This window comes from Squalius cephalus, assembly GCF_949319135.1.
Source record: "Squalius cephalus genome assembly, chromosome: 13".
Classification (NCBI taxonomy): domain Eukaryota; kingdom Metazoa; phylum Chordata; class Actinopteri; order Cypriniformes; family Leuciscidae; genus Squalius; species Squalius cephalus.
The window spans coordinates 25,999,869-26,015,211 of NC_137134.1; the positions used below are offsets into that span (position 1 = coordinate 25,999,869).

Genomic DNA, 15,343 nt, shown 5'->3' on the forward strand with positions numbered 1-15,343 from the left:
CTGTGTCCAGGACAGGTCAAACTAAAGGCGCATGTATGAACGGAGCAGTCACGTTATCTAAAGAGCTTTTGATTTCTGTCTATCACTGACTTGGCAAGTTGTACGGAAGTGGCTAAATAAACTACACCTTTTTTGTATGAGTGAGCAGTAGGCAACCGATTAAAGAGGTATTAGCTAACCCTGCACCTCTGACCAAGATCAGGCAAGACTGTGTCCGTGAGATCCACGTAAACCCAGGGCGTGTGACTCTGTGCGGCATTGGGTCCCGAACGAACAGATCACTGAAATTATGGGTTCCCCAAAATAATCAAATATTTAAATAATTCAGTAACCAATATGATTAGTTTCTAATTAAAAAACACAATCTAAATTTGATAATCATTTGAAATTGGAGTCAGATTAATCATGGAGCTAAAGTAATATTGGAACTAAATTCTAATAAATTAAGTGAACTTAACTGGAGCACTGAAAATACATACATGCATTATACCTTCGTCCAAACCATTGGATTCCGTCGTAGGTCTGACGGGTGGTCCTTGTTGCATTTAAGAAATTATTTAACTATCACATTTTAAAGACGGTATTTGTGTGCTAAATTTTGATTAGCTAAATCAGCTCTAAGATAAGCAGCATGTTAACTGCTTCATTATGGATGAGTTTAATTCCAACACCATTATGATTGTAGCAGTGATGTGCAGTGGTGGTTTAAAATGAGGAGGTGTCCGCTCATTTTTTTATATACTGTATATCAAATGTAAATGTATGTCCATTACACTTCATTTTCCTGGTTAAATAAACATTAAAAGAGAGACAAATACAATTCTATTTTGCATTTTTGTTTTTTGCTATAACTAGATATCTATTTATAAAAAAACAAGTATAAATTTCATCAAGTAAGGAATTTACTCCAAAATAATAACTAAAGACAGTAACAATGTAAACAATGTATTATTTGTGAACTAATGTTCAGCTTTTCTTTTTAATAGTCAACTTATTTTCAGCAGTCATCAAGCTTGTACACACTAGTCAAAGACACAAAAATGTACCTTTAATTTCCCCAAGCTGACTGCTGAAAAAAACCCACAGTCATCAAGTTTTCAGACCATTTCAGGTTTGATTTCGAGTTGTTTTCTTAATTTTTAATTAGTCTTCCCATTAACGCCATCATTTTCTTCATTCAGGCCAATGAGAACATGCACAAAACAAGTGGTGGGATTTATTGCGTGAACCAATCAAATCCATTCATAATGCCATGGAGACATTGCCTCCTCTAATGTGACTTTCCCCCATTCATTCTCAATTACCCCCCACTAAACCCACCGCACGCATTATGAGGACAGAGGAGGTGCGCTTGTATCTTCACCTGCGGATGTCGCTGTTACTTTATAAAAACGAGTGACTTACACTTTTTAACGTCACATTTTGTAATAGTTGCGCCGTTTTAATGTTTGTAATATGGATTATTTTCTCTTCCAGCTTTTTTGAGGAGACACTGCCTCCCTTGACTCCTCAGAGGAAACATCCCTGGTTTGTAGGCCTTTTCCTGAAGAGCCAGGTTTCTGGTTTTTGGACCCGTCTGAGCTCTGAACAGGCCCTTCTTCATCCGGTATTCCTCCTGTAAACAAACAAAACCATCAGTTGCATGTGTCCACTAATGCTGTATCATTTAATTTAAACATCTGAATCTCTTAACACATGTGTACATTTTAAATAGTAATACATAAGAGCTAGTATAAACTTAAATAATATAAAACAATGCCATTTAAATTTTCTGATTAAATCAGATAAAGGCATATGTATGAACAGACTGAGTTCATAATGTAAGTGCTGAAAAGTGTTAACTAGTGCTGTTTTCAAAGATTTAAAACTCATACAAAGATCGAGTTTATTTTTTGTGCTTGTATTCTCAGAGTTTATATTTGAATATACAAGGTATATTTTAGATTTTGCTGTACAGACATCACATCATCAATGTATTCTGATAAAGACAGTAATATAGTGAGGCTCTTCTGAGGATCTCTCACCTGATGATGACGGGTTTGTTCCTGTTGATTTCACTGGTTCCTGAGGTTTAGATCCCAACAATCCAGCTATTAAGTTTTTACCAGCACTGATCCAGCCTTCCCTGTCTAGGCTGTAATGAGGAAACAGAAAAGAAAAGAATCAGTGATGGGTGAAACAAGTTCCAAAATTATACTATATGAATGAGTGACTGCATGCTAGTGGAGTAAATGCAGCAAGTTAGTAATTTGCATAAAAACACTCCCAAATGATCTCCTCAGCAGCCTTTCTTCACTCTCAGCAAATTTATTATGCTCTCTAAAGATGTGCTCACATTTATTTCATACGTTTACAATAAAATTAAGGACGAATTGATAAAACACGATTTGTTTGTGAACATTTGCAAGAAGATCTACGCTATGCACTATTTTTAGTGAATGAGAATATTTGTTAAAATATAATGCATTTTAAACAAAATTTATATTGATATGAGTTCTAGTGAGTCAGTGTAAAGGAGAAAATGCTCACAAGTATTTAAATGTGGTAAATGAAAAGGAGCAAATACACACGTTCATTTTTAATAAAATAAAAAAAAGTCAACATTTTGAAGCTTGCCCTCTAGTTTAAATGTGTTTGTAGGGGTTAGGGGTTTTCGATTACAGGTTTTTTGTAGTCGACTCTGACTTCTGACTCCCGACTCCCACAGTCGATGGAGTCGAGTCCTCGACTATATTTACTTTACATCAAAACAGGGTCAGGAATAATACAAGATTGCAGCCGTTAAACACTTAATTAATTTATTTCCCCCCCGAAGCCTTAAAATCCCCTTGTGTGTTCAGCAGCACACTTTTTTTAAGTTACTTAATTGATGAGTAGCTATCAACATTACTAGCTGTTGCGAAACCTAATTTTACAGAAGGAAAAGTCACGAAAAACAGCCGTGGTCGAATATTATGTCAGAATTAAATAAACAAGAAAGAAGTATTCTTTAATAAATCTTATTCTAATAGTCAGGTGATGCTGCTAAACACACATGATCATTGTCTTAAAAGGTTGTCCAGGAGAGTTAAAGATACTAAAAATTTATACAATACATAAACTGTAAAAAATTTCTAACCCTCCCAAATCAAAAATTTCAAGTGACCGATAACATCTACATTTTTCAATTGGCCCAAGTGAAATTCTGTAAATTATAAAATTAAATTTACAGAATTTCACTTGGGCCAATTGAAAAATGTAGATGTTATCGGTCACTTGAAATTTTTGATTTGGGAGGGTTAGAATTTTTTTATAGTGTACAAAAATACATACAACAATGTACACTTACGTGTTTATTCTTGATGTGATTTTTTTATGATTTATGGTTAGTTTAATGATTATGAACGCAAGGTCTAATCCATATTTATTGCATTCATATAACATCAATTCAACTAAAGCTGACATGGAGGCATGTATAAAGTGCTATTGACCTTTCTATGTCTAAAGTAAACTACATGTAGGATAAATGTATGTGACAAAGTTTCTGCGACAGCTCTCTGACGCTGTGTAATACAAGTGTCCGAATTCCTCGCTTCATTCGTTCACTCTTTGCTTATACAGTGCACTCAACTGCCATGCACTATATAGGGATCAGAGAATCAGTTAACAAGTGAGCGATTTCAGATAACAAGAATCGATTCCTATGCTTGAGTCGACCCCATTTGTACTAATTTTAGCAGAAGTTTTTTGTTGTTGTTATATGACATTGTAATTATTTTCTACCAAAGCAATTATTAAAGCAGGTATTGTTGCATAAAGCTGTGTTTGTGCAGTATCAGATTCACAGGGGAAAAACTCTATTTTATACCACAGAGACATGTACTCACCTCAGTTTACAGTTTGAGTCTTGTAGCACGTCACTGAGCTTCTTCCCTGAGTCCTCTATTTTATTGTTTCTCAGATCAAGCTCTTTTAAAAACTGCAGTGCTTTTGTTTTAGATAAAGACTGAGTTAAAGCAGAAACATCTGTAATTCCACAGTCATTTAGGCTAGAAAGAGACAAACAGACAGAAAAAGAGAGATTATCTTACTTCGACCAGATCACAAAAATCTAAGGTGAACAATGTGAACTTTTCATGAGATATTAAGTAGGGATGCACCAAAACGGTTTTGGAGGGCCTAAATCAGTGACTGAAACAGACGTTTAATTAGCACTTCTCCACTGGCACGCTTTGTGTTCAGCGTCTATTTCATGCACACAACGCAGACAAACAGTTAAACATGACAGCTGTTTGGACACTAACTCTGGATTGACAATGTTTTTTTTTTTTTTTTTTTTTTTATTGGTAATGATGTGGTTTCCTAGATCTAAAATCTTTGAGTCTGTGCTGTTTTCTGTTAATGCTTGAACAAAACTTTTGTATTTAACTTTTTTGTATTTGTAGCATACCTGCCATCCAATAATGGCAAAAAGCTTTGTTTCTTTTAATATTAAGCAAAGTCTCAACTTTAAAAATGCTGTCGATTTTATTGCGAAATTCAAAAAATAAATGATGTTTCGGCACTCTTAATGCGCCATGACAGATCGCTGTAGAGCCTCAGTTCAAGCAGAGCACAGATCAAGTGCACATGAACCGATCATCTCATCTTTACTCTTAGTTACAGCACAAAATAAACATGGGTGAACACCAGAAGGTATGTTGAAAGATACATTACAACTTTATTGAAATTAATCATGTCTCATGTAAGTCTCATGTAATCCTTCAGTGTTTTAGCCGGGGAAAGTCAATAAAACAGCTTGTAGGCTATACACTTAATGTTACTTTTACGTTAAGAAAGCTGTTCATTGTCCATAAACTCATAAACTTAGCTAGAAAAAAATAACTCTATAGAAGAGCATTTTGCTAAATATATGCACTTTTTTACATATTCATTATATTTTTACTTAAACTATATAATGAAGACATCACAAAAACAGGTTATGTTTGAATAAATCCGTCATGAAAACAAGTTATTACCATTAATTGTTGTTTAAATGTTTATGTTTCACTAACAAACTGGAGTAGAAACTGTTCTGTTATTAAAAAGTTGATTTAAAACTCACCTTAGGTGCAATTTAAATGTTTGTACAACTCAGATTTATCTTGTTTGTACAACTCAATATTATCTATTCGAGTGTTGGTTATTAAATAAGTTTGATTAATTAATTGATTATTCATTTCTAATTTATGTCTGTTTTGGTTTTTGGCGAAGTGCATCCTGAATTTTTGATTTCGGTTTTGACAGAATTTTCAATTCAGTGCATACCTAATATTAAGTATATAAAGTGTCTTAGTTTAAATTGTTGTAGGTGAAGATTACCCACCTCAATCTCTCCAGTTTACAGTGTGAATCCTTCAGTACGTCACATAAGTGATTCACTCCTGTGTTTTCTATTTTATTTCCACTGAGGTCCAGATCTCTCAGGTGTGATGGGTTTGATTTCAGAGCTGAAGTCAGGATGAGACACTGTTTCTCTGTAATACTGCATCCACACAGACTGAAGACAGAAAAAACAATGAGCCAGATTCAGTAAAATGCATTTCTAAACCCACACTTAATACAACAAACAGACAAAAGAAGTATAGGTTTCATCAAATGTACAGTAGATTAAGATATTAAGAACAATTAATAAATGAATCATTTAAATAATAAATTTATTAGAAAAATTTACATTTAAATATACTATTTTCACAATTTAAATGTGAGAAAGTCAGGAATCATGAAGTGCCGTTTACAATCCCTAAAAACAAATTTTGCTAAGTTAGCATTAAACTGAACCATTGTTATAAATGATTTTTATCACTGAATTATGGAATATTTCAGAGTGAAACTGTGGAACAAACTGGGCATCTTGCATCTTCCACCATACTTGGGACAGATTAGGGACTTGAGACTTGATTTTTGTCTGTTGTTGATTAGATGGAGAATGAGCAATGTATACTGTAATGGAGGCAGCTCTGAATGCAGTTGGGCTTAACGGAAGTGAAGTGCATGGATTTATGTGTAAGTCATAGACGTCAAGTGAGCATATCTCAGAAAGATCAAGTTTTATCAAAAGACTACAAGGGCAAATTACTTTATGGTTCATCCACAATAAGTGCAGTAATCAGGGGCGTAGCACAAGATCCTGGGCCCTATGCATAGGCAGTCCTGATGGGCCCCCATGTTCCTCAACCTCCTTTCCCAACATTCTCTAGCCTACTTTACTGTGGTTACTAAGCAGGGCCGTGCACAGGGGGGTGGCCCGGTGGCTAGAGCCACTGCCCCTCTGCCCTCATCGACTGAGGTGCCCCTCTTCCCCACCCCCCACCGCTCCGCTCAAAGCATTTCGCTGATTCCGCTAATCCGCTCCAGGTTTTCCCGCTCGCTCCGCAGCATCACTCACAGTATACAACAGTTCACGAGTGCTAACAACTTGTACAACCAGGGCTGGACTGGCCATCGGACATACCGCACACTTTCCAGGTGGGCCGACGTGCTTTTTGGGCCGATACATCTCATACTCATACATTATTTTTCTTTTTCACGGCCCATAAAATTTGTACATCGGCGGCCCATTCGTTTTGTTTTGCTTAATTGGCTGTGCTGGGTTTGTGCCAGTGTATGCATCAGAAAAAGTCAGCGTTAGGTTTTTTTTTTTCTTCTGACAGACCAGTCCATGAAACACGTAGATCAAAGGCCCAAGTATAGAAATTGGTACAAAACTAATTATGAAAGTTTCCTTTATTGTTTTACAAAATATGGCTATTACTGTCATGTGATTAATATTATAACTATTATAGGTGTAATGTAAATAGACACTGTAACTAAAAGAGTTTTGAAATTTTCGTTTAAATTGCACATTGAATATGGGTTGGAGCTTTTAATTTTGAACTCTCAAAGTGCACCAGATTGATGAATTTAACATTAAAATGCACAAAATTTTCTTACGGGGGGGCATGCCCCCGAACCCCCCTAGAGGACCCGAGGTCCACCCACCGCAGTTTTACCAAAAATCCTGTAAGAAACAATGGTATTTATATGCCAGTGCAGCTTATTGCTTGTTTTAGGATTCATCGCTGTATTAATAAATGTCAAATTTTTACTTATTTCATCTGTTAACTCTCACTCGTTCCTATACTGACTCATAACATGGCATTAGTAGTTTTAAGGAATTGGAGTTTATGATCATATAGTGGGCTAGTCTGGAACAAAATGCCAGGGCCGATTTTTTTTTTACACTTTGTAGTGTGCCAACCCCCCCAAAAATAGTGCCCCTTTTTTGGTTTAGGCCACTGCCCCTTAAAATGTCTGTGCACGGCCCTGTTACTAAGGTTAAGCTAAATGATATTACAATATTTTTTGTATAACATCCAATGTAGGCTATAAAATTGTTATTTTTTAGTATTATAGCCTATTAATAAACAGGTTTCAATTTAGGCTATTATAATGGTGTGTTTTATACAAACAGCATTGCTAGTGTGCAGTTTATTTATTTAGCCTTTACCTCAGATTACATGTATAGCCTAATCAAATTATCATCTGAAAGTTATGTTCTGCTCTTTCAATGGGTTGTCTCGGTTCATTTTTAGCACAAACGATTGCGGAGATATTCAAGCAGTTTAGCAGTATAGATCTCGTGTCCTAGTTTGTGCTCACCTTTTTTTTGAAAAGAAGTCAGTTACCAATTGTTTCCCCCCATTTTGTTTTCTTTCCTTCTCCTGTCTTTCCTTTCTTTTTTGGTGGCCTGATTTGGCTTTCTTTGTGAAAGACATTTCTACAGCATAAGTTTGCGCTCCTCCAGATGCTCAACTAACATAAACAAAATGCGTGCAGATGGACTGAACCATTTGGCGCATTAGCTATGGGTGTGACCAGTCAGTCAATCAACCAAGTTATTCAGCCAATTCACTAACTTTACATTTCATCTGACATTCATTAGGAAATTTAATTAGGAAATGAAAATTTCCAGGTAAAATAACAAATATTCCAGACTTTTCAAGGTCCCTCTCTCCCCTTGGGGCCCTGGTAATCAGTACTGGTTTTACCCCTAGACCGATGCCCCTGGCAGTAATATCTACTAATAAAATTAACATTTTGTATAATACATTTTTTTTATACCAACTTTAAACTAAACACTGAATAAAACGGTATCGGCTGTTAAGTATATTGTAACTTACTCTACTTTTTCCAGCTTGCATGTTTTTTTCATCAGTAGATCGCTGAGGTTTTTCACTCCAGAGTCTCCTAGTTTATTCCCACTCAGCTCCAGTTCTCTCAGGTGTGATGGGTTTGATTTCAGAGCTGAAGTCACAGCAGAACAACCTTCGTCTGTCATTTTACAGCCTCTTAACCTATATTGAGAGAAATGTGACATTCAAATACCAAAACTATTTTTTCCCAGGCTTTGATTTAAACTATATATATGATTTTAAGCATTTTATGCCTCTTTAAGCCTATGTGAATGTTCCTCACCTCAATCTCTCCAGTTTACAGTGTGCATCCTTCAGTATGTCACATAAGTGATTCACTCCTGTGTTTCTTATTTCATTTATACTCAGGTCCAGTTCTCTCAGGTGTGATGGGTTTAATTTCAGAGCTGAAGTCAGGATGAGACACTGTTTCTCTGTAATACTGCATCCACACAGACTGAAGACAAAAAAAAAGTCTGTAAGTCTTAATGCACAGATCCAATCTTTTGACCATATCAGCCGTGCTATTAAAATTATTTATATAATTCATGTCGGTTCATGATTATTTGCCAGCATGGACTAGAGAACAGCTGTCATGACTGTTTAGTCATGTTGAATTTTTTGCAGTGCAAAAATCTGACAGAACAGATATATAGTTATTTATAGCCTATATTTTCGTTTATCGACAGCTCAGATCTAGAATTCTGAAGTGAAATAAAGTAGCCCTGTAATATTTTAATGAATTCGAATGAATCAACCAGATAGAGAGAGAGAGAGAGAGAGAGAGAGAGAGAGAGAGAGAGAGAGAGAGAGAGAGAGAGAGAGAGTATGTTAATAGTAACACTTGTTTGATAGTAACTAACTGAAATAATTTGTGTCTTGTTCAAGCTTGACGTCATTAGTTTCCACAGAGCTTTGGATAGAAGCTTGATTCATTTTTATACATTTTATTGTTTCTCTGTAAAAGGGAATAAGACTCCCTCAGAGAAAAATTATGACATAGTATGGTCAACTAAATAAATATTTTAAACCATGTGAAATACTCACATCAGTGTGTTGAGTTCACAGTGTTTATCCTGCAGTAGAGCAGAGATCTGATTCACTCGTGTGTCTCCTAGTTTATGGTCATTCAGATTCAGCTCTCTCTGGAGTAATGGGTTTTTACCCACAATTCTTCTCACATACTGACAGGCTTCATCTGCATCAGGACCCAAAAACCTGCAGAAGAGAAGATGAAGGAGGATTCAATTCAGTTATGACACATTTATGGTATAAAGGAAACTATAGAAAATATTAATAAAAATCTCTTAAAATCATTTAAACGTTAATACAACAAATGTATAAATATATTATTTAAAAAAAAAAATATATATATATATGTGTGTGTGTAATATGCCTCCATATCATTTGTGTAATTTCATCACGCCTCACCTCAATGTTTTCAGTGAATTGTTTCGATCCTGTAGTAAATCATTGAGCTCCTTCACTCCTGATTGTCCAGGATCATTTCCTGTGAGATCCAGCTCTATCAGGTGTGAAGGGTTTGATCTCAGAGCTGAAGCCAGAGCTTTATAACCTTCTTCTGTGATACTGCAGTTTGAAAGTCTATAAAAAAGATAATTGAATTACTAAATACTGAAAAATGTTTTATATCGTAAAAACATCAAATGCATCCTAGTAAAAATAAAATAAAAAATATCTTGCAAAACAAATGAAGAGTTCAGATGCAAAAGCCTCTAAGTGCCATCTGAAATTTTCTTCTAGAATGGTCATTTTTATCAAGCTTGTATATTTAAGTTCAGTCATTTCACTTAAATGACAATTCATAGGTCATTTTCATTGCCATTTAAGTGAAATTACTGAACTTAAATATACAAGCTTGATAAAAATGACCATTCTAGAAGAAAATTTCAGATGGCACTTAGAGGCTTTTGCATCTGAACTCTTCAAATATCTTGGTTAGGGAGGCACATACAATGTAAGTGAATGGGATACAATATTGAATGCCATAGGTCAGCCCTCAAAACACTGAACTGGACTAGATCCAAAGAGCAACAGTGTGAACACAAAACAGTCTGAGACCACATTCCTACTTCAGTGGAGCAAATAAGGATCTGAGAGTCGTCTTTCAGGGACAGTGTGAACATAAAGAGAACTGGGTCCTTTTTCACTTGGTTCACCTCTTGGTCTACTTGAAGGAGTCTGAGTTCGGTTCTTTTAAAGAGGACTCAAGTGTGAAAACACCCTCAATATACTACAAATCCATTAACATATTTAGAGACATATCACTTGAGACTTACTGATATAAATATTACAATTAAACTTTATTCTGAGTACTTTGTTGCACAATTCACATTTCTTAATATTAAGCCTAAAATGTTTGTTTTTTTAATATCACTATTAGTACGGATAGTATGATCAATGTACAACATCAGTCTTTAAATGCAAGATATTCAAGATATTCTTTTCTTTAGTTTACTAATATAAAATATTTAATAATAATAATAATAATAATAAATTGTATTTATAATGCACTTTTCAATTGCGAACAAATCCCAAAGTGCTACATATTTCAGAAGTAAAAAAACATGGACAGGAATAAGAAAACATTAAATATTAATATTAATATATATATATATATATATATATATATATATATATATATATATATATATATATATATATATATATATATATATATATATATTTAAACTTTGACCAGAAGATAATTTCATTACTAAAAATAAACAGTGGTTCATTGAACTCACCTGAGTTTCTGCAGTGTGCGGTTTGTACTTTCTAATGCGTTCTGGAGTTTCTTCACTCCTGAATTCTGCAGATTATTATTGCTCATGTCAAGCTCTTTCAGACTGGAGTTTGATCTCAGGACTGTAGCGAGAGCTGAACAGCTTTCCTCTGTTAGACCACAATTACGCAGCCTAAAATGATGAACAGGAGAGAGAGAATTTACAAACACAAAGTACTTGATTCCAATATTCAGTGATCACTGAGGACTATTGTGTTATGGTCACCTGATTTCTGTAAGATACTTTAGATATACAATAATAGAAGAACACAATACTTACATCAGTGTGTTTAGTTTACAGTGTTTATCTTGCAGCAAAGGAACAAGATTCTTCACATTTGAGTCTCCTAGTTCACGTTCACTCAGATTCAGATCTCTCAGGAGTAACGGGTTTTTACCCACAATTCCTCTCACATACTGACAGGCTTCCTCTGCAGCAGGACCCAAAAACCTGGAGACAGATGTTCATTAAATAGCCAGTAATGTCAAAGACATACAGTATCTTGTGAAAGTGCCTTTTCAGTCATTTCCAAGACACCATAAACCAATTTGTGATTGCTAAAATGTTTTAAAACTACTGGACTTTAAAAACACTTACCTCAGTGTCTTCAGTTGAAACTTCGAATTATGTAGTAAATCATTGAGTTGATTCACTCCTGATTGTCCAGGATCATTTCCTGTGAGATCCAGCTCTATCAGGTGTGAAGGGTTTGATCTCAGAGCTGAAGCCAGAGCTTTATAACCCTCTTCTGTGATTCTGCAGTTTGAAAGTCTACACACACACAAAAAATTTAAATAAAGTTAACATTGTCGATCCAATTTATTAATTAGCTGAATCACTTATCAGATACATGGTAAACCACATTCTGTCATTAATTTCTAAGTTGATTAATGTATTACAATTAAATAATGGTCAGCAGGAGCCTCACTATTGTGAGGTCAAAGACTCGATGAACTGCTGCCATGTCAAATCTGAAACAATCTATGCAAACCACAAGCCTCAAAGACACTTGTTTGTAATCATTTGTTAAGTTGACATTGTTTTAATTGTTACGCCAGAGGAGAAGTGGCTCCTCCGGTGCAACCTGGTTTCTTTCAAAGTATTTTTCTGCTGCTACAACCATATTTGATGTTTTTCATTCCTTGCCACTGTGACCTCTGGCTCGATCACTGGAGGATTAATGCAACATGTGGTGACTTTCTAGCAGCTCCGTTTAAACTACTTAGAGGTCGGGATGTTTTACAACCAAAATCTTTAATGGTCAACAACAGTAATAATACATGTCACAATCTGTTTAAAATGAGAGATGTTACTAATTGAAATTAAATCCATATCCTGTATTTTCCCTTAAATTACTGCAAATTAAATTTGAAAAATGTTAAACTCGCATCAGACTAAGAGCCAATATTTAAATCTCTTAATAAAACAGAGGTAACCAAAAAATGTTAATATCTTAACTACCTTTGAACGCTGTGTGCCTGAGTCACTGTGGCACTGATATATGTGCTGAATAATACTACACAATAAAGCTAGATCTGGTTTGTGTAGCTGATGGTGAAATATACTCACTTCAGTATATTCAGCTTTGATTTCTTCAGTCCCTCGCAGATCTCTTTGACTCCTGAGTCCAGCAGACGGCTGTTGTTCAGGTCCATCTCTTCCAGGGTGGTATTTTTGGAGAGAACCGTAGCTAGAACTGCACAGCTTTTCTTTGTCATCTCATAATTATTCAGCCTAAACAGGAAGACCTGATTTATTATTCTTGTTTTCAGCAAATATTCAACACACATCAATTTAACAGGTTTTCATATATGTTCACACATGTGGCTGACAGTGTTAAAAATTTGTAGCAGTTCAGAAACTGTTGCCGTCACACACCGGCTGGGTAAGAAGATCAGGCGAAGTGGATCTAAAACAGCAGTGTAACTTTATTTAATAAAAGAAAAGAATAATCCAATATGCGAGATGGCAGTGTAACAGTGTGCATGAAACGCGAAGAAAACTGGACAATATATAGGCTCGTTTGAGATGTGCTTCGTCTGAAATGGAAGGAGTAAAAAAAAGTGCAGGTGAAGACAGACAGTTCTTTCAAAAAGTTCCGTTTTAAAATTCAAACATTTTAAAAGAGAATACATCATGGTTGTTTAAACGAATGAACATTAAGCTGTGTCGTCAGCAAGTTGATGAACAGCAACTGTTTCCGACTGCAGAATCCGACACGTGTGCCTCACCGTCGCAAGAGTTTTTTGACATACGTCAGCATGACATCAGAGCTAGGCGGCCCACACTCAGACACATTTCTACCCGGCATGCATCTTGCAGTGACCACCTGTGATCGGTTCTGTGCAGATTTTTCTCATCTCAAATGTGCTTAATAAATGACAGAAACTGAAGGCATAATATAGACTTAAACTAATGATAAAATGAGGAACAGTGTGTGTAATCAATGAGAAAATGAGAGAAACTAAAAGTCCATGAACAAACACAATGGATTGTGACAGTTGGAAATACAGCATTTGTAACACTTGTACTATAGCCCATAATCACTAAACTACTCTTAAATAGATTGTTAAATAGAAAATTATGTTAGCATTCAGACAGACATTAGATTATTGGTCCAACAGTTAAAATTGTGTATATATCAATGTGAATAAGAGACATCTAACACAAGTAAAGTATGGAGTTCTGCAATGATCTGTGTTAGGTCATTTTCCTTGTACATGCTTATCTATGGAAATATTATTAGAAAATTATCCAAGTCAACTGAATGCATTAAATATATTAAAGACTGGATGACCAGACATTTCATTCTCTTAAATTATTAGAATTAGAACAAATTATACTTCAATTCAGCAACATTTATGTTCCTGTTAAGTTCCACATTGATTACAAAATACTGCTACTTATAAATGCCACAAGGTCACAAACTCTGAACTACAGGTAGTATTAAAAATATCATCACAAAATGTGTCCACATAAAAAGAACCTTTTGGCAATTGGCACTTAAACTCTGGAAAGGTCTACCTGGCAATATACGAGGAATCAGACACACCTCCATTTAAACCTAAATTAGAGACGTCTCAAAAGTCAACTATTTACTTAGCTTTTTTTACAAATTGATTTATTCATCTAATTAATATGTGATTGAACCATTACAGATGTCTATGTTAATATCTGCCTAAAAATCATATTCATGTTGCTTTCCTTGTCTGTCTCAGCATCTCTCATACTTAGAGTTGAGACTTAAATTTCTCCATGACCATCTCCATCAGCTCCTATAGGCCTCATTTTGCCTGTTTAATGAATCACATGACCTGCATAACTTTAGAGCTATTTATTTGTGTCATAAGGACATTCATTTGTTGCCAGAAGAGGATGGGCTTCCACAGCTGGGAATGATTCCTATATGAATGCTCTTCAATACCTCACTGTTAAACACGGACAGATTTTCTGTAAAGCTGGTTTGAAACAATGTATATTGAGAAAAGGATATACAAATACAATTCTTAAAGGCATGGTCACATTTACTGTTGCTCAGCAAACGTTTGTGACACAATCCAATAATTTCAACGGGAATCAGCTTAAAGGAGAACTCCGGTCAATTTTAACATTGAGCTCATTTTTTTGTACATTTGGAGTGCTATCAGTACAGAGAACAACGACAAAAATCGGTGTTGCCTACACCATGTTATCGTCTTTTTAAAATTTGCACCCTGTTGACTTCAATGGGGCAAGTTTTAAACCTGCTTTTAGCCTCTTAACATCCTTGATGTGTCATTACAAGTGCACAGCTAATGTGAGTGATTCCTTCAGAGGTATCACGGGTGAATCTGACTGCAGTAGATCTGTTTTCGGTCGAAGTCCATAGTAATCGATTGTCGAGTTCACACGCATAGGTTTAGTACCTATGATCACGCGCGTGAACTCGACAATCGATTATTATGGACTTCGACCGAAAACGGGATGTAAATACAGGTATGTGCGCTGGCTGAAATAACATCACTTTTATTAATATCTTTCACATCTACTGCAGTCAGATTCACCCGTGTTCATTCTGAAGGAATCACTCACATTAGCTGTGCACTTGTATTGACACATCAAGGATGTTAAGAGGCTAAAAGCAGGTTTAAAACTTGCCCCATTGAAGTCAACAGGGTGCAAATTTTAAAAAGAGGATAACACGGTGTAGGCAACACCGATTTTTGTCGTTGTTCTCTGTACTGACAACACTCCAAATTTACAAAAAAATGCGCTCAATGTTAAAATTGACCGGAGTTCTCCTTTAATATAGAACTTAGCAAAGTAAAACTAAAGAACTACAACGGATTAGGCACTGACTCTGGG

The 15,343-nt window shown here is 35.4% G+C and overlaps 1 protein-coding gene across 1 annotated transcript in view; it reads right to left on the minus strand.

Moving 5' to 3' along the window:
• Positions 1-15,343, minus strand: part of LOC307169754 (uncharacterized protein) — a 293,723-nt gene that overhangs the window by 236,491 nt on the left and 41,889 nt on the right. Inside the window, exons 35-43 of the mRNA XM_079890548.1 lie at positions 12,569-12,733; positions 11,597-11,770; positions 11,279-11,449; positions 10,961-11,131; positions 9,624-9,797; positions 9,240-9,410; positions 8,476-8,649; positions 8,181-8,354; positions 5,345-5,518 (exon numbers count right to left, since the gene is read on the minus strand). Coding sequence (XP_079746674.1) covers positions 5,345-5,518; positions 8,181-8,354; positions 8,476-8,649; positions 9,240-9,410; positions 9,624-9,797; positions 10,961-11,131; positions 11,279-11,449; positions 11,597-11,770; positions 12,569-12,733 — 1,548 coding nt within the window. The remainder of the gene's footprint in view (positions 1-5,344; positions 5,519-8,180; positions 8,355-8,475; positions 8,650-9,239; positions 9,411-9,623; positions 9,798-10,960; positions 11,132-11,278; positions 11,450-11,596; positions 11,771-12,568; positions 12,734-15,343) is intronic.